At 42.7% G+C, this 19,510-nt stretch overlaps 1 protein-coding gene across 4 annotated transcripts in view; it reads left to right on the top strand.

The window, feature by feature from the left end:
• TNKS (tankyrase) overlaps positions 1–18,069 on the top strand; it is a 221,247-nt gene extending 203,178 nt beyond the window's left edge. Inside the window, exons 26-28 of one of the 4 annotated variants that reach the window (XM_030812401.1) lie at positions 2,517–2,673; positions 8,181–8,235; positions 12,344–18,069. In XM_030812401.1, coding sequence (XP_030668261.1) covers positions 2,517–2,673; positions 8,181–8,201 — 178 coding nt within the window. In that variant the 3' untranslated portion in view covers positions 8,202–8,235; positions 12,344–18,069. Of the gene's footprint in view, positions 1–2,516; positions 2,674–8,180 lie in introns of all 4 variants that reach the window. The other 3 variants (XM_030812400.1, XM_030812399.1, XM_030812398.1) reach the window with 3 other exon arrangements.
• Positions 18,070–19,510: the final 1,441 nt, after the last annotated feature.

Genomic DNA, 19,510 nt, shown 5'->3' with positions numbered 1-19,510 from the left:
GAACAAAATTATTGCCATCAGCCATTCTGAGTTGGATGTCATATATCCAGAATGAAACTTCCTTCCATTAAGACCTCTGCGATTAGGAATACAGAGAAATTTTCGGCTGGGCCTGGTGGCTTATGCCTATAATCCCAGCACTTTGGGAGGCCGAGGCGGGCAGATCATGTGGTCAGGAGATCGAGACCATCCTGGCCAACATGGTGAAACCCCGTCCCTACTAAAAATACAAAAAATTAGCCGGGCGTGGTGGCGGGCGCTTGTAGTCCAAGCTACTCGGGAGGCTGAGGCAGGAGAATGGCGAGGACCCAGGAGGCGGAGGTTGCAGTGAGCGGAGATTGCGCCACTGCACCCCAGCCTGGGTAACAGAGAGAGACTCCATCTTAAAAAAAAAAAAAAAAAAAAAAAAAAAAAAAGCAGAGAAATTTTCAAGAATATATAGCATGTAAAATTTTTTTGGTTTTTTTTGTTTTTTTGCTTCAAACCTAATTACTCTGGAGACAAAAATGAACCTAAATAAGCAATAAAAGTGAACCTCAATGAAAATTAACAATCGCTTATTAAAATTAGACACACAAGTTTAAGTCTTAGCCAGGATTTCTAGAAAACAGAGCCTCAAGCCAAAGCATGTGACTAGTATTTGATTGGCCAGTGCAGCCCCAGGGAAGCAGGAATGAGGGCCCAAAAGGAATTGAGGTGGAGAGGACAGCAGAGCGATCGCAGTGAGGTGCGTTAATGAGCTGGCCACAGTCTCATAGTGAGTGCAGTTGATTGCTCAGACCATGAGGCATCTCCGGAGAGGCCGTATGAACTACGGCATCTCACAACAGTAGTATATCAGTGAGAGAAAGAGACGAATTTGTCTGCTGGCTCCTGTCTTGCATTTGTCAAAATTCGCCCCCAGGGCTAATTGGTACTCCTACCATTTAGGCTGCTGCATCTGCAGAATGCACCATAATGCACCAGGCAAGCCAGTGAGCGGACTTGAGCCAGCTGTCTATTTGCCCATCTGCAGCTGCAGCTCACCAATGGCTGAGCATCTCCTGCCTCAGCAGCAACAGGGGAACCCTGGGGCAGGAAGCAGAAGACCAGGGCCTGTCAAGTTCACCTTTGTGTGACGTAAGAGACTAGGAGAATCTAACGACAACATAGCACTGCCACAAATGTAGAGATGGAGCTCGAAAAGACTCCTTCTGATGGAGAGCAAAGCCCTTTTCTCTGGGACCTGCAGGAGAATATGGTAGACCAAGCCAGCATCCCAGAGGATCATCAGTAGCATCCAACTCAAAAAGCCAGTCCAGATAAGACCCAGTTGTCCTGGATCCAGCGCAAATTTTAGTTGACTCGAAATAAAATCTCTGGTTACTTATAACACAAAGATTATACTCCATTACTAAAAACGATTTGATTGAATTATAACTGTTTACATTTAACAGTGTGATCAGTTGTACTAATTTGTAAAAATGTTTATTGCTTATATTAGAGATTAGCAGACATTTTCTTTAAGGGATATATAATAATTATTTCAGGTTTTGCAGGTCATACAATCCCTGTCACAGTAACTCAATTCTGCCCTTGTAGTGCAAAAGCAACCACAGACTATACATAAATGAATGCATGGCTGTGTACCAATAAAATTGTATTTACAAAACCAGATTGCAGGCTGGATTGAGCCGTGGGCTATAGCTTGCTCACCCCAGTGTATATAATAGACTTTCTTCCCAGTCTATCTTTCTTACTCTATAATACTTAACATCTGCTCTAATTCATGTTTCACCCAGACTATTACGATTTTCAGCCATACATTTAAGCTAAGTACTTTTGTTCATGATCCACTTTTATTATTACTGTTTACCTCATCCTAGTTTCTACTTTTTTCCCCCATAATGAATAAACCCAATCTTAATTTAGGTGTTGTTTCCATCAGCTTATTTTCTTCACTTTCTACCTACCCATCCATGCAAGAGCTCACTTTTTCTCTGGTTTTTTCCCTTTTTCCACCAGGCAAAACTTACTGACGGGCATTTTCTTTTTTATTTGTTTTTTTGAGACGGAGTCTCCCTCTGTCACCCAGGCTGAAGTGCAGTGGCGCAATCTCGGCTCACTGCAAGCTCTGCCTCTCGGGATCACGCCATTCTCCTGCCTCAGCCTCCCGAGTAGCTGGGACTACAGGCGCCTGCCACCACGCCCGGCTAATTTTTTGTATTTTTAATAGAGATGGGGTTTTTACCGTGTTAGCCAGGATGGTCTTGATCTCCCTAGCAGGCATTTTCTATGGCCGATTCCTAAGCCATACTAAAACTGCTTTAAACTTTAAGTGTAACTATTGAGTCTGGTAACTGTTTATAGTAAATCATTATATCAAATTCCATCCCATTCCTAGTCATAAATCTGAAAATGACATTTAAATTAGCTTGCCTTATGTTAAATTTTTAAAAAATTAATAGACCTAGCAGTTATATTATTGTAAGATTTAAAGCTTCCTTCAAAATATTGTTTTTTTTCTTTTTCCTTAGACAAATGCTCTTCTGTAGAGTGACCCTTGGGAAATCCTTTCTGCAGTTTAGCACCATGAAAATGGCCCACGCGCCTCCGGGGCACCACTCAGTCATTGGCAGACCGAGCGTCAATGGGCTAGCGTATGCTGAATATGTCATCTACAGAGGAGAGCAGGTATGTTACTCACCAAACAAGCACACCCAAGTTCACAAACATGTCAACAGAGCACAGAGACCGTGTAAGACTTGAGGAAACTTTTCAATGAAATATCCACCACACAGTGTGCTAGTATTAATTACTTCAGATACAAAATAAAGGTATCAAAATAATTCTTGGACATCAACTTTTTACATAAAATCCATTAGTAGCTGTCAGCCACATAACACACTGTGGACAAGAGGGCATCTGAGAAACAAAGGCTTGGGCCCTCATGCCATTTTGAGGCCTGCGGCTCTGAACTAATGCCTTGTGCCACTTCATGCACAGCATGCCAGGGCAGCTGCTGTTAGTGGGTCTTCACGGATGTACATGCCACAGGATTTGTCCAAAAACAAAAACAATTTGTCTGAATGTAACTGATTTTCAAATGAACACCATAACTACACTAAAAGAGACAAATAAAGAAGGAAATAACTAAATACATATAACCTATGAAAACAGTATTTTACACTATGCCTTCAGTCATGGGCAGGGTAGGGAATGCTGTTGGGGGAAGACTGACAAAGAAATCCTGAACTCCTTTTAGTAAATCTGTTGATGGTGATACTGTGGGCAAAACAGTGAAACTCTTAGGTATGTTATAGGATTGAGCACATGAGTGGATATGTTGATGTATTGATTTGAGGAGCCAAAGTTCTCATGGTAGAAGAAGGGACATACAAATATGGAATGGAGAAGGTAAGAAAGACTCTAAGGGTGGACTAAAATTGGAAGTATTACTATGATCTCATGGTTTCTAACGTGTGTGTGTGTGTAGAACCATGTAAATTTATGGGTAAGTATTAATATAAGCATGTGTGTGTATATGAGAGAGAGAAACCAAGGAAGGGAGGGAGGGAGAGAGAGAGAGACAGGAAGGAAAGGAGGGAGAGAAGAGAGAGGAAGGAAGGAAGTGAGGGAGGAAGAGAGAGAGGGAGGAAGAGAGAGAGAAGAAGGAAGGGAGGGAGAGAGTGAGGAAAGAAGGGAGGGAGAGAGAAAGGGAGGGAGGGAGAAAGGAGGGAGGAGAGAGGAAGGAAGGGAGGAAGAGAGCAAGGGAGAAAAAGAGGAAGGGAGGGAGAGAAGAAGGGAGGGAGCAAGAGGAAGGAGAGAGAGGAAGGAGGGAGGGAGGGAAAGAGAGGGAAGGAAAGAAGGGGAGAGAGAGGAAGGAAGGGAGGGAGAAAGAGTGAGCGAGGAAGCAAGGGAGAAAGCGAGAGAGGAAGGGAGAAAGGGAGAGAGGAAAGAAGGAAGGGAGGAAGAGAGGAAGGAAAGAGGGAGGGAAAGAGAGGGATGAATGGAGTGGGAGAGGCAGGAAGGGAGGGAGGGAGAGAGGAAGGAAGGGAGAAAGCAAGAGAGGAAGGAACGGAGGGAAGGAGAGAGAGGAAGGGAGGGCAAGAGACGAAGGATTGGAGGAAGGAGAGAGAAAAAAAGTAAGGTAGAGAGAGAAAAAAAGGAAGGTAGGGAGAGAGAAAAAAGGAAGGTAGGAAGAGAGAGGAGAAGGGGGGTAGGGAGAAGGGGGGAGAGAGAGGGAGGGATGGGGGAGGAAGGGAGGGAGAGAGGAAGGAAGGGAAGGAGAGAGCTAGAGAGGGGAAGGGAGAGAGTGAGGAAGAGCAGAAGGAAGGAAGGGAGAGAAAAGGGAGGGAAGGAGGGACAGAGAAAGAGGGAGGAATGGAGGGAGAAAGGGAGAAAGGGATTGAGAGGGAAAGGGAGGGAGAGAGGAAGGAAAGGAGGAACAGAAGGAGGAATAGAGGGAGAAAGGGAGGAAGGGAAGGAGAGGGAGGGAGCGAGGGCTAGAGAGAGGAAGGATGGGAGGGAGGAAGAAAGGAAGAGAGAGTGAGGGAGAGAAGAAGGAAGGGAGGGAGGGAGAGAGGAAGTGAGGGAGAATGGGAGGAAGGGAGGGAGGGAGACAGGAAGGTAGTGAGGGAGAATGGGAGGAAGGGAGGGAGGGAGACAGGAAGATAGGGAGGGAGGCAGAGAGGGAGGAAGGGAGGGAGAGAGATGAAGGAAGGGAGGGAGAGAGAGAGGAAGGGAGGGAGACAGACGAAGGAAGGGAGGGAAAGATAGAAGGGAAGGAGAGAGAGGAGGGAAGGAGTGAGAGAGGAAGGAAAGGGAGAGAGGGAGGAAGGGAGGGAGAGATAGAAGAAGGGAGGGAGGGAAGGAATCAGAGGGAGGGAGGAAAGAGAAGATGATGGAAGAGAGGAAGAGGGGGAGAGAGATGGAAAGGGAGGGAGAGAGGCAGGAAGGGAGGGAGGAGAGAGAGAGGAAGGAAGGGAGGGAGCAAAAGAGATATGAAAGAAAGAAGGGAGAGCAGGAGAGACAGAAAAGAAGGAAGGGAGGGAGAGAGAGGAAGCTAAGGAGGGAGGGAATGAGAGGAAGGGAGGAAGGGAAAGAGGGGAGGGAGGGAGACAGGAAGGAAGGGAGAAAGAGCGAGAGGAAGGAAGGGAGGGAGACAGGAAGGAAGGAGAAGAAGGAAGGAGAGAACAAGGAAGGGAGAAAGTGAGAGGAAGGGAGAGAGGGAGGAAGGGAGGGAGAGAGTGGGAGAGAGGAAAGAAGGGGGAGGGAGAGAGAAAAGGTAGGAAGAGAGAGAAACGAGAAGGGAAGTAGAGGGGGCAGGAAAGGAGGGAGAGGGGGAGGAAGGAAGGGAAGGAGAGAAAGAGGAAGGAAGGGAGAAGGAGAAGGGAGAATGAAGGGAGGGAGAGAGAAGAAGGGAGGGAGGAAGAGAGAAGAAGGGAGGGAGAGACGAAGAAAAGGAGAGAGTGAGAGGAAGAGGGAGGAATGGAGGGAGAAAGAGGAGGAATGGAGGAAGGAGAGAGAAAGGAAGGTGGGGAGGAAGGGAGGGAGACAGGAAGGAAGGGGGGAGGGAGAGAGAGGAAGGCAGGGAGGAAGGGAGAAGAAGGGAGGGAATGGCGGGGGAGGAAGGGAGAATGAGGGAGGGAGAGATGGGGAGAGAGAGATAAGGCAGGGAGAGAGGAAGAAAGGGAGGGAGAGAGGAAGACAGAAAAGAGGGAGGGAAGGAGGAATGGAGGGAGAAAGAGGAGGAGGAAGGGATTGAGAGAAGAAGGGAGAGAGATAGAGGAAGAGAGTGAGGGAGACAGGAAATGAAGGAGAGCTAGAGAGAGGAAGGAAGGATGAGAGTGGGAGAGAAAGGAAGGAAGGGAAAGAGAAGAAGGAAGGAAAGGAGGGAGAGAGAGAGAGGAAGGAACGAAAGGGGAGAGAGAGAAAGAAGGGAGGGAGGAAGCGAGGGAGAGAGGGAGGAAGCGAGAGAGAGGAAGGAAGGGAGGGAGGAAGGGAGAAAGAGGAAGGAAGGGAGGGAGAGAGCTGACGGAAGGGAGGGAGAGATGGAGGAAGGAAGTGAGATGGAGGGAGGGAGAGAGAATGGAGAGGATGGGAGAAAGGGAGGGAGGGATGAGGGAAAGAGGTGTAGGGAGGGAGAGAGAGAAAGAGGCAGAGGGAGAGAGTGAGAGAGAGGCAGAGGGAGAGAATGAGAGAGGGAGGAAGCAAGGGAGAGAGGAAGGGAGGGAGGGAGGAAGGAAGGGAGAAAGAGGAAAGGAGAGAAGGAGAGAGAGAGCTGAAGGAAGGGAGGGAGAGAGAGAGAAGGGCAGGAGGGAGAGATGGAGGAAGGAAGGGAGACGGACAGAGGGAGAGAGAGAATGGAGAGGGAGGGAGGGACAAGGGAATGAGTGAGGAGGATGGAGTGAGGGAAAGAGGTGTAGGGAGGCATAGGGAGAGAGTGAGAGAGGGAGGCAGGGGGAGAGAGTGAGAGAGGGAGGCAGAGGGAGAGACTGAGAGAGGGAGGCAGAGGGAGAGAGTGAGAGAGGGAGGCAGGGGAGAGAGTGAGAGAGGGAGGCAGAGGGAGAGACTGAGAGAGGGAGGCAGAGGTAGAGAGTGAGAGAGGGAGGAAGGGAGGGAGGGAGGAAGGAAGGGAGAAAGAGAGGAAGGAAGGGAGAGACGGAGAGAGAGAGCCGAAGGGAGGGAGAGTGAGGATGGAAGGCAGGGAGAGTGAGGATGGAAGGGAGGGAGAGTGAGGATGGAGGGAGGAGTGAGGATGGCAGGGCAGGAGGGGGAGAGTGAGGATGGCAGGGCAGGAGGGAGAGAGGGAGGAAGGAAGGGAGACGGACAGAGGTAAAGAGAGAGGGAGGGAGAGAGAAGGAGAGGGTGGGAGGGAGGCAGAGGAAGAGAGAGGGAGGGAGGGACAAGGCAATGAGTGAGGAGGATGGAGTGAGGGAAAGAGAGGTGTAGGAGGCAGAGGGAGAGAGTGAGAGGGAGTGAGAGAGGGAGGCAGAGGGAAAGAGTGAGAGGAAGGAAGCAAGGGAGAGAGGAAGCGGGGGAGGAAGGAAGGGAGAGGAGGAGAGAGAGCCGAAGGAAGGGAGGGAGAGTGAGGATGGAAGGGCAGGGGGGAGGGAGGAATGTAGGGAGAGATGGAGGAAGGGAGACGGAGAGAGGGAGAGAATGGAGAGGGTGGGAGGGAGGGAGAGCGAGAGAGAGGGAGGGAGGGACAAGGGAATGAGTGAGGAGGATGGAGTGAGGGAAACAGAGGTGTAGGGAGGCAGAGGGAGGGGGGTAGAGAGTCGGGGGGAGAGAGTGGGGGGGAGAGGGAGGGAGAGGGAGACAGTGAAAGGGAGGCAAAGGGAGGGAGAGGAGGAGGGAAACGGAGAGAGTGAGAGGGAGTCGGGGAGAGGGAGAGAGGGGGACAGTGAGAGAGGGAGGGAGAGAGGGAGGCAGAGGGGGACAGTGAGAGAGGGAGGGAGAGAGGGAGGCAGAGGAGGACAGTGAGAGAGGGAGGCAGAGGGGAAGAGGAAGAGAGGGAAGGACAGGAGAGAGAGAGGACGGAGGGGGGAGAGTGAGAGGGGGAGAGTGAGAGAGGGAGGAAGAGGGAGTGAGGAGGATGGAGTGAGGGAGAGAGAGGTATAGGGAGGCAGAGGGAGAGAAGGGAGAGAGAGGGAGAGAAGGGGAGAGAGAGGGAGGGAGGGAGAGAGAGGAAGGGAGTGAGAGGGAGAAAGGGAGGAGGAAAGAAGGGATAGAGGGACAGGGGAGGGAGGGAGAGGAGACGGAGGTAGGGAGGGATGGATGGGGAAGAAGGGGTGAGAGAAAGAGGAGGGAGGGAGAAAGAGGCAGGAGGAGAAACAGGAAGGAGGGGTGGAGGGAGGGAAGGAGGGGTGGAGGGAGGGAAGGAGGGGTGGAGGGAGGGAGGGAGGAGGGGGAGGGAGAAACAGGGAAAGAGGGGTGGAGGGAGGGAGGGATGACATGGGATTCATCATGTACCCATTATTAGACCAGGCAGGAATTATTAATGGATGCTAAATATGGGCATTGTTTCACTGAGGAGAAGAATATTTGCATGGTTTTCTTATTACAGACTTACTTTCAAAGGGGGCTGGGGGAAGTAGTAATTAGATATTGGAGAAAGGGGACAGTGCCTTGACCAGATCATGAAAATCCACATCACCAGTGAGGGACAGATAGATAGGCTCATATTGTCTCTCTAGGTGGATACTCTAAAGGCATGACATCTCTGCGGCATTCCAGCCAAAAATGCATCATGTAAGTCTAATCAAAATGAGGAATGTTTTACTTTTTTTAATGTTGAAAGATTGTATTCTTCAAAAAAGTTAATATTATAAAAGACAGGCTGTGCTAACTTTCCAGATTACATGAGGCCCAAGAGACATGAAAACTAAGTTAGCCTTCTGCGCCCAAACTGCATCCAGTATTGCAAGAGAAAGTACATCATTAGATCAACTGACAGAATTGGAATATGGACATTAAATAAAAGGATTATATAAATGTAAAATTATAAGGTTGATTCTGTACTTACGTAAGGCAATGTCTCTATGCTTAGAAAATATATGCTGGCATATTTAGGGATGAAGGACCATGATGATGTATATAACTTGTAAACATTTTGGAGAAAATGCGTGTGTGTGTGTGTGTGTGTGTGTATGCAGGAGTGTGTATATGTGGGTGTGGGTATATCAAGTATACAGAGATGGGGAAGGGGCAAATGATAAAGCAAATAAGATAAATAAAACCTGCCCAAAGGTAGATCTGGGTAAGGTTATGTAGCTTTTTTTGGTACCATTTTAATTTTTGCAACTTACTTCTAAGTTGGCAGCTGTTTCCAAATAAAAAGTTTTTAAAAAGGAAGGAATAAATTTGTCATGTTTTTCTGTTTAAATCATAAACCTTAAACTTCCAGAAAAGAAGCTTTTTTTTTTACTTTTATTCAGTAATTATACTTCTAGAAATTTGTATTGGAATAATCAGTGATAGTCACACACACACACTATATATATGAATATATGGATAGTCATCACTGTCTTGATTATCATAATAAAAAATTTAAACAAAATTTAAACAAAATTTCAGCAAAAGTAGAATTGTTAAATAAATTTTAATATATTCGTATGTCTGGTATTTTTTAACATTTACATAATATATACCAAACATAGATTCACCCACAACATAAGAATATGGTTATCACCAAGTATTAATGAGTGATTTATTCACCCACAACATAAGAATATGGTGATAATGAGTGGTTTCAGTTCTCTTTACCATATATTTTAAATATAAGTTATCTATAGTGGTAAATATTTATTTCATAATTGGGTACAAAGAAATAATAAGGAATACTTAGAAGATAAGTAAAAGTTTACTTTTCTGAAATTTACTAATTAACCATCTCCCAGGTAAAATTTGACTTGATAATTTAGTCAGAGTCTCTCATGAAATAATGTTGGAGAGTGATTAATACAAAACTTATTTGAAAGAAAAAAATGCCTGAATAAAGAAATGCACTCAGCATTTATCTTATTTCAGGGGAGGATAATTTCTCTTCCATATTCAGGTATACTTGTACAGTGGATCATGTTAACTCTAGTGTCTGCTAATTGAGTACTTTCTCATGAGCAGTTTTTGCTGATTTTATAGGGAAGTTTTCCTTTGCTAACTTTTATTTCATTCTCCTTAGTCATACTCTAAATCATCTTTCACTATTAATGTTTAACTTTCAAAAACACACATGTTTTATGTGTTTCTGATTGAGGATGGATATGAGTAGTAGTATTTGTTATTGGTGGGATTGTTTCTTTCTTGAAGATTGAAAAGATATATTGAAGATTAACTGAACTGTACTTGGAAAGAAAAATGGCTCTGATTATAACATATGATTGGACCTAAGATGTCAGTGGTATTTGTATATGTTGTACTTTAAACTTCGCATTAGACATGAAGGAGAGGTTTTCTCTGCTCATTGGTTGCTCCAGAGATTTCAGCTACTTTACTGAACTGATGTGAACAATGCAGAATTACTTAACCTGGAGAAGAAAAGACTATAGAACAGAATGATTTCCAAACATACAGAATCATTCAAGAGAGCATGACGGTCCCTTCCTCACCTCTATGAGACATAAACTGAGAGCATTTGAATTCAAATTTTAGTGTTAGGGATTTGGACTAAGAAGAAAATTCAGAAAATGAGTTAGCAGAAGTGGTTGTGTATTTAAAAAATAAGTAAATAAATACATAATGTACATCCTATGCTGGTATAACCAGCATGGATTTAAAGTGACCTGACTGAAAATGATGGTTTTTGGTCCCTTAGGCCCTTCTGCTTCTGCAGTTTAGTAATTCCCTTACCTTTAATCCCTCTAGACTGTGATTGATTAATTAGTATCTTAAAGGGTACAGAGAAACAATTCAGTAGCCTAATCATTAGGAACCGGGAGCATTTAGATAAGGACCTTTAAGTAACCCATGCCATTAGAATCATAGAATGCGCCTAAGATGGACGTGTGTCAGGGATCCCCTTAAATCATGAGCTATCTAAATGCAGACACTGGCACTATTGACTCCTTTGCTTCAACAGCTTTAACGCAAGTAAAATGTCATAGAAAGTATTATAGATATTAAACTTCACTCGGACAAAAGGAAGTAGGAGTGGGCGTCCACTCATTTTTGACACTCAGCATATGCCAGCCGTGTTCTTTTTACATTTATCCTGTTTTTGTCTGTCTGCATGGTAAGCTCCTTCACAGCAGGGTCCACAGCTCACACCAGAGTGTTCTTATGTGGTAGATGCTCAATACATGGATGCTGGTGATAAATAGTTTTCTTGACCATTAAACCACCTGGTCGATTAATTAGTATTTTCAGTTTTTACCAGTATTTGAGCTTTGCTAGATTTTTTATACCCAACTCTAGAATTAGCAATAGGCATTTGACCTAGATTGTTTTAGTAAACCACTTCAAAAATTAAGTGTACGTCTTAAGATAAAACTACAGATAGTTTCTTTTGTGAGAAACTGTAATATTCTCCCAAAAATAAAAGTACAGACTTGCTACTGAGACTTCAGATTGGAAAGTCAGGAGAGATTTTCAATCTTCGTTTCTTCCCACTAAATGTACTAAAATAGAAACTGTTGTTGTTTTTAACTAAAATCAGAGCCGACTGGAATTATGGAAAAGAATATTATGAATGGTTCCATATATATATATATATATATAGACAGAACTTAACATATTTAAGTTTTTTTGTTATTTTTAAAGTCCTTGCTGAGACCTTTTAGGAGGGAGTACTCTCTAATGAGTAATACTAATAAACATAATAACAATAATAGATCCTTACTATGCCAGACCTATTCTAAGACTTTTGCATTTAGTTCTCACAAAAATCCTAATATTACTATTCAGTTTTTACTTATCGTTCTTTCCTTTTATTATCTTATCCTGTATCTATATGCAAGTAATTTGTTGGTCAGCGTTGAACAAACTATTTTTGGTCCCCAAAACACTTTGCTCACCCAAGAGTCTTCTTTTAGTCACAGACCACTCTGAACTACTGAGTCTAGTTTCATTGTCACGTTATAGTTACGGCTGAAGAATTCCTATGTAGTCTACTCACTAAGGGGCGTCCTACCTCTCCTTCCAAATTGCTGCCTTCGTTGCAATTTCTGGTTGAGGTTTTCAGCAGCTTCCTCTGATGAGCCTTCTTTTTCCTGCTCCCACCAAGAAGTACTCTTCCCATTCCAGACACAGCCTTGTGTTTTACTGATTGCAAGAAAAAAGAGAAAGAGAATATGAAGGAGGCCAGTCTAAATCGGAACCCTTCTTTTCCCTGTAAATGATGCCTTTGAGTAGTCAGTTTTTAAAAATTGTTCCCCAACTGTTGTTTCTGGGTTATTGGTGACTCAGTGCATCTCACCCTTACTCCTTCTAGCTCAGTGGGTTACATCATCTTCTATGATCAATTTGGACTGGATTCAACAAAATTTTTCTTTCATTTAGCAAACTTTTATTGAACACACGCTGTGTGACAGCACTAATGCTCTGTGAGGTGAAAAAGAAAGATATTAGTGCTATCTCGGGCCTTAGTTTCCCTGCTTATGACACATGGCTCTCTAATAGGGATGAATGGAGTTTAATTTACAGTATTCAAAGTAGAAATAACATTCAGTTTTCTAGATTGTAGGGTTTATAGACATTTATTTACAGTTAAGTAAGTGAACCTCAGATTGTTCGGGCGCCTATTAAACTGAGTCTATATAGAATATTGGTCACGATTAACAGCCTTTGAGGCTTCCACATTCAGTAAGGCTTTAATATTGTGCCTACTAGAAGGGTGATTTGTTTTTCTTCTTGTCCTTCCCAGGCATACCCAGAGTATCTCATCACTTACCAGATCATGAAGCCAGAAGCCCCTTCCCAGACCGCAACAGCCGCAGAGCAGAAGACCTAGTGAATGCCTGCTGGTGAAGGCCAGATCAGATTTCACCCTGGGACTGGATTACAGAGGATTGTTTCTAACAACAACATCAATATTCTACAAGTCCCTGACAGCCTAGAAATAAGCTGTTTGTCTTTTATAAAGCATTGCTATAGTGATGAATAGTATGAGTAACTGATACATACTCAACTGCTACTGTTCCCTTTGAGGAAATGTTTACAGGGGCGGCCTTTTAACATATCTCAGGCTCATTTTCACTGCAATTATCCATTTCTAAAACAAGATTGCTTCGATCTAGAATTGGAAATGGAAAATAAGAAAACCAATGCTTTTTCAAATGTTCACGATTCACACACTACATTTGTTTTGTTATGCATGACACGTGTATATAACAAATATACACATATGACAGGCGACAAGCTTGTTTTTGATTTGCCAGACGTGCATCATTGGCTATTGTTTGTTTGTTTTTTGGTTTTTGTGTTTTTTTTGGTTACTTTGAAAATGAGCCAGAGCCTTCTTGAGGATATTTTGCACAAAGTCACGCTGACAAAATCATTCGCAGTGCAACCCAAGCTTCTGGCTGAGCAAGATTCAGTTTCCACTTTTTAAAATTTTTTTGCTCTGTAGCTGCACTTCTCATTACCATAAATTGAGATGAAAAGGAAAAAACATCAAGTTTTAGTATCCTTTTATGAATCGGCCTACCTTACAAGGAAGGGAAGGGCACAAACACCAACCTGACTTAGGAACTCCTAAATTCAGAGAAGTCCAAGCCGGCGAAGGCCACTTGCTCTTTCCAACACAAGCCTGCCACAGAAGTCTTCGGGACAGTACTGGAGATGCAGGTTGACACAGGCTTGAGTTCCAAGGTGAAAAAACTGGGGAGGCTGTGAAGGAAGAGCTGCATTAAGGAGGGTGAGGAGCGTATGGTTCTGTATCATTGCAGCCCCAATGGATCCAGGGGATGCCTCCAAAAAATAAATGCTTCCCTTCCCTTAATCTGTACTGTTGGGATTGTTACCCTCCTCCAAATTAGCTGCCTTATTTCAAAAGTCAGTGAAATTACTGTACTTCATTAGGGTCACAAAAATACCACTTTATTGTTTCTGTAGTTGAGAAAGCTGGGATTCAGACCCGAATAGTGGATAGATACACACAAATGCAAGGACTTTTTTGTTCACTCCAGATTTGGGGTTTATTTTGAGTGGCATGCTTCAAATAGTTCATAAAGACCCTTGCATTAAATTTTTGAACCGTTTCTTCAAACTTCGTAGTGTATTTAGACAAGGAGAACAAAAATTGAAACCAAAGCCCTTTCCGTTATTTTTTTAAATGAAGGTGAGAAAGAAATACCGTACAATTTTCTTTGTGAAATTACTGTTTATTTTCATCAACATTTACCAAGTGCCATTGACATTTATAAAAAAATTATCCCTTATAGTTCTTACACTTGCCCTTTTCACCTTAACTGAATATGAATTGAGTGCACTAACTTATTTACTTGATATACTGTGCATCTACTCTGCTTTGAAGCGAAAGAAATAAAAACACGAGGAGGAATAGGAAAGACAGTGTGACACAAACTTGCCATTGCAATTCAAAGCCCTGAAAACGATGGGTTTAATGCAAGGTGATTAAGCTGTGACCTCCTTTAATCTCCTGAAGCAAAATAAAATGGTTACATGCAAAACTTCTAGAAATAGACTCTTAAAATAGACACATTTTGCTTTGATTTTGGCTTCAACCCAGTGCTGGAACTAGGCATCCAGACTAGTTTGAATGTTTGTAGCTGAATTTTGCATGGGTCCTCAAAATTAAATCAAGAATTAGCCTCAGTTGTTGCTTCTTTTGAAGTTTCAGTGACCCAAGCTGGGTGTTTGTGTCTTGGCTACTTGTTTAATAGCACTAGATTTCCATGTGAAGCTTTGATGAGTTCATATTCATTAAGAGGGCTTTTTTTCCCCTTCTTTCCATCTCTTTTGCTGTAACAAAGGGTTGAAGAAATTGCCGTCTGTGCAGTTTTCAGTAGCTGTCAAGTGTGTATTACTTACCTTACCCCAGACGTAGTTTAAAATGGTAAACACAGCTGTGATTTTTAGTTAAGTAAAAGAGTTAATATGATATAGATATGGAAAGCTTTATAGCTTCATTAAAAAGATAAACCACTACCTAACTGTGGTTGTATGTTGTTTCCATCGTACTAACTAGATTAATGGATGCGCCAGTTTTCATCTTGGTCCTTACACTTGAGAAGTTAAACTGTGGTTCAATATTTAAACTGCCAGTGTTATATGTCTCATGTTCTGTGTGCCAAGTGAAGGTACTGTGTAAGGAAGACATTTGCGGTGCTTCTTGTCTTATAATGATTCAAGTATATAGTAGTTCTTGAAAGAGTGTGCATATATTACGCATCTGCTTAAGACAGTGGGTTAATGGATATATCACAGGAGCCAAATACATTTTTTTCAGAACTTGAAAACCAAAGGTCACGTGAGTACACTCAAAAGTTAGCGAAAGTTTATTACATTTCGGATTTTCATCTGTAGCCGTATGAAGAACCCTTTCCAATATAAAAGCATGGCATTAAATTAGGCTGATGTCTTTCATTTTTTGTGTATGTACTATATAGAAATACTAGCAAGTTAGGCTCATCCAATATGGCCTACCCCGAAATGGCCCCTCTGTTTCCCTAACCACATGGAAGAAAGAATCTGAACGTCTCCACCAGCTTTACGCGAGTTCCAAAACTAAAGGGCTTCTCCAGACCTGATGGTTCCAGTTTACCTGCTGTTGGTCTACTGGATGCTTAACTCAGGCATAAATTAAGTGCCCTGGTCCCGAAATTTTCTCCTTGTATTTGACCTCCTTCCCTGTATTTGACCTCCTTCCCTCTTTCCTAAATTACTAGTCTAGAATTAAAATTAGCTCCAACAATGACCTTTGACTCCCTTCATTTTCTCCTCATCTTGGGTCTTAAAAAAGGAGACCAGATACCTCTTAGTTTTTGTATCACAACCAGGAATGGGTATTAGGCCTCAGGCGCTTTGCTCCGAACACTCTGCCGCTTTGTTAACAAATGACAGCATGTAACCCAGAGTTTTGATTCTATGCAAAATAACAGCAGTGCAACCAGGATTCTTGTTTTCCTTTTCCTTCTTGGAGTTTGGAATTTCTAGCTTTTCAAGCAGCATAAGTAGAATCAACATTAGGATGTTTTCATGAAATAGCATCCTTATACTCCTTTGAGCTTGATGTTAGTGGCTAGACTGATTTCCCTTTGCTCTCAAAATAGCAAAGTGCATTGAAATATACAGAGAAATGCCTGAATATGGCAAGCAAATAATGTAGATTAACATTCTATTATTGTATCCATTTTACAAAAAATAAAATTTTGATTTATGCTGGAGAACAGCATTAGAATGCAATAAGTTGTCTAGGTTTTTCTGTTTCAGTGTCTCGCCCAATCGCACGAAGGGTTATTGGGCATTGCCCCCACCCCCGCCTTTTTAACATGTGCACTATCTGGATTCCTGTCTATGGCCTTGCAAACAGAAGTGGTGTGTATTTTCAATCACCTTTCCCCCGTTGTATCCGAATCCCACTTGTGTGATATCTGTGACAAATAGCCTTCTTCTTGTGTTTTCTGTTGGATTAATTATCTCACGTAAAGCTATAAATCTTACTAATTTGGCAGGTGTTCAAAACTGACATTAGGATAGGATTTCATGTCAGAAATGTATTTAAAGAGTAAAGTTAAATTTGTTTAATGTCAGATCAGTGACAAAGAAGTGAAAAAGTAATCGCAAAAGTGATGTCTGAGCTATTGTACACATCTAGCATATGGAAAGGAAATGCACTCGAAAAATACTACTCTAAAACATGAGGCTTCTTCAGCAAAGTGTGCATTCTGCTATTCATAAATTAAATTTTTCTCCTCTACAAAGCCTTAACTATGGCAGAAACTTTTTAACCTTTTATATTTTAATAAATAAAATATTATAGTCCCATTTCTTAGTGTTTGAAAGGTGTGTCAGTGAGTCGGCCATGTCTCCATGTGTTCCAGACCTGTTCATCTTATTTTATGATGGTATATTTCCTAAGGAATATTCCCTTACATGCAATGGAGCTGATTAAAATTAATCCATTTCAATTTCTCCATATCGGAAATTCCTAAGCTACCAGATTTCTGGTTTGGAGAAGTGCTGGAAAGATTTCAAAGCCTATTCAATTGTGTATGTGGGGATACGACAGCAACTGTGATACCTTGTAGAATATGAGTGATATGCAAGCTGTGTTTGTTAATTGTTTTAAAATGTAAACTTTGGTTATACTAAAGTGAAAACCTAGAGGAAGCTAAAGATTTTATATACTTTGTATGACCAAATATGGTGGTAGTATGACCACTTTTATACATTGCCAGAGAGTTCTGCCTCCTCTGAAATAACATTTTCACTGGAGATTGCATTTCGGCTTTTCCTTCTTTCACATTCTTTTTTGCTTTACACTTCACGTCGTCGCACCTGCCCTACCACCCATCCTTTCAAAGAGGTTTCTCTCATGTTCCAGAATTCAGGTTGTTCTGTGATTTCTTTTTCATCAGTCTACCCATTTCTGCAGGCAGCCCTGAAAGCCCTTGTGTTGATTCAGAGTGTTTGCAGAGAAATGCAGTTGAACCCTGGTAGTGGGGTGTCCCTCACACACCCGTGCACCCCTCCCAAAGTTCAGGATGAAAGGCTAGAAAACCCAGTCAAAGTTGGGAAAGAACACAGATCTTTGAGGCCAAAAGCCTAGACCTAGAAGATGACCTTGAGTGTGTAAACACTGTCTCCATGACACAAAACACTGAAACTCTTCCTGTGCGTATAACACCTGCTTCTGCTCCCATTGTTTCAAGTTCATCTTATCTTTGTAGTAGTAATATTTGTCTTTGATACCTACAAACTAAAAAGGTACTTTTATCAAGGTTTCTCAAAACATTTACAAAACCAGCTTTGAGGAAATGTAGAGTGTTGCCCGGCAACAGCACTCGGAGTAGTAATTGTGTTTTCTCATTGTGATGTTAGTCTGTGTGAGTAACCAGTGGAGTGACTCTTTGGTTCATTATTGGTGTTGTTTTTATTTTTAGTATCTGTGTGACCCACCAGTGGCAGGGGTTCCAACCCCCTCTCCTTTCTTTTTTGCATTTATCTATTTATAGGATTGTCAGATCAAGTACAAGATGCCCAGTTAAGTTTGCATTTCAGAGAAACAATTTCGCTTAAGAATGTTTCATGCAATATTTGGCATATATTTACAGTAAAAGCATTCATTATTTGTCTGAAATTCAAATTTAACTGAGCATGCTGGTTTTTCTCATTGTTTGGTTTTTCCAAATCTGGCAATCCTACAGATTTGGTCATGGGAAATCACCTACAGCATGTTAAAGTCCTCTAGTCGTCATCGTCTTGTCACCTGAAATGGAAGTCCTTTTTCCCTCACCCTCCACTTCTTTCCAAAGGAGGGCATCAAGGAACTTAACCTGCCTGCCTGGTGGGTTTCTATTTAAGACATCTTTGTGATTATATTTAACCTGCAATTGTGCTTTGGCTTAACATCTAGCTCACTGTACTTGTAATTGATTAATATTCAATAAAACCATTTTTAAAGTACACTTGTGTGGGTAGCAGTTAGCTCTTAAGTATTTTCATTTTGCCCTGCTTCTTCATTTCTGCCTGACCAACCTTAACACAACTGACCTGAAAAACTGTCAGGATACAAATAGCAACCCTCCCTCTCCATCTTCCAGTGAGACCTGGGTTTTAAATGACTTATCCTCACCTCTCAGCCCACATGGGAGTTACTCAATAACTTCTGCAATAGCAAGAGCAAAATGGGTTCCTTTCAGAAATATCCCTTAAACAAACAGGCTGACACTTTAGAGTCAGACCTCCTACCAGATCCAAAGGCAGCCCAGAGGCCTTGCACATGATTGCTCAGAGACTCACCCTCTCCAACTCCTGGGGGAGAAGGGGAAGACCACCCACTTCATGCAACAGTAAGTATTAAATACTTAACGCAGTGCCTGGCGCAGAGGACTAAGAAAATCCTTCCATTCTTCCCCTCTTTTTTCTCCATGCCTAGGGATCCATTACATAGCAAATTTGAACCTAGAATTTTATCTGTACAGTAACTTTTTTGCCAGAGGGATTGTCAGAGCAACAAAGAGACATAAATAAATGGAAGTGTTCTAGTAATCCTGCAAATAACAGTAGCCATCATTGAGCCCCTACATGAACCAAGTACTTTGTATAGATACATGTTCATTAGTAACCCCCAAAATTTTGCAAATCTGGCCTTTTAATTCTGTTTACAGATGAGGAAGTGAAGCTGGAAGTGGTTAAATTAGTTATGTTATATCCCAGAATGCCTTCCACTATAAGACTAAGTACCAGATGGCCAGGCGCAGTGGCTCATGCCTGTAATCCCAGCACTTTGGGAGGCCAAGGCGGGCGGATCACGAGGTCAGGAGACAAGAGACCATCCTGACTAACACGGTGAAACCCCATCTCTACTAAAAAATACAAAAATTGGCCGGGTGTGGTGGTGGGTGCCTGTAGTCCCAGCTACTTGGGAGGCTGAGGCAGGAGAATGGTGTGAACCCGGGAGGCGGAGCTTGCAGTGAGCCAAGATCGTGCCACTGCACTCCAGGCTGGGCAACAGCGTGAGACTCCATCTCAAAAAAAAAAAAAGATTAAGTACCAGTTGCTATGTACCAATCACCAATCATAGATGGCGTTTCAGTGTTTAAGCAGCAATAAAAACACAGACTTGACTCTACCACATGATTTTATGTCAGTGTCTCACATGACAATCAGATTCTAAATGCCATGAGACTCAGGTGTTCCCTTTTGGTTATAGAAAGGGAAATTATAGAGGGGACAACTTTGAGAATAAGGGCTTATAAAAAGGGTTATAGAAATAGAAATTATCTGAATTGTGCACTAAAAGCAAGTGGAATATAAAACAGCAACTTAGAATTTCAACACCCTGGGATAGTTTATGACATAGACGTGTTCCAAGGGCCTGCTTTTATAGCATCAGCCACTGTGG

The sequence above is a fragment of the Nomascus leucogenys genome, chromosome 4 (assembly GCF_006542625.1).
Source record: "Nomascus leucogenys isolate Asia chromosome 4, Asia_NLE_v1, whole genome shotgun sequence".
NCBI classification, from domain to species: Eukaryota; Metazoa; Chordata; class Mammalia; order Primates; family Hylobatidae; genus Nomascus; species Nomascus leucogenys.
Note: the sequence above shows the minus strand (reverse complement) of the source record. Positions and strands in the feature narration are given on the sequence as shown.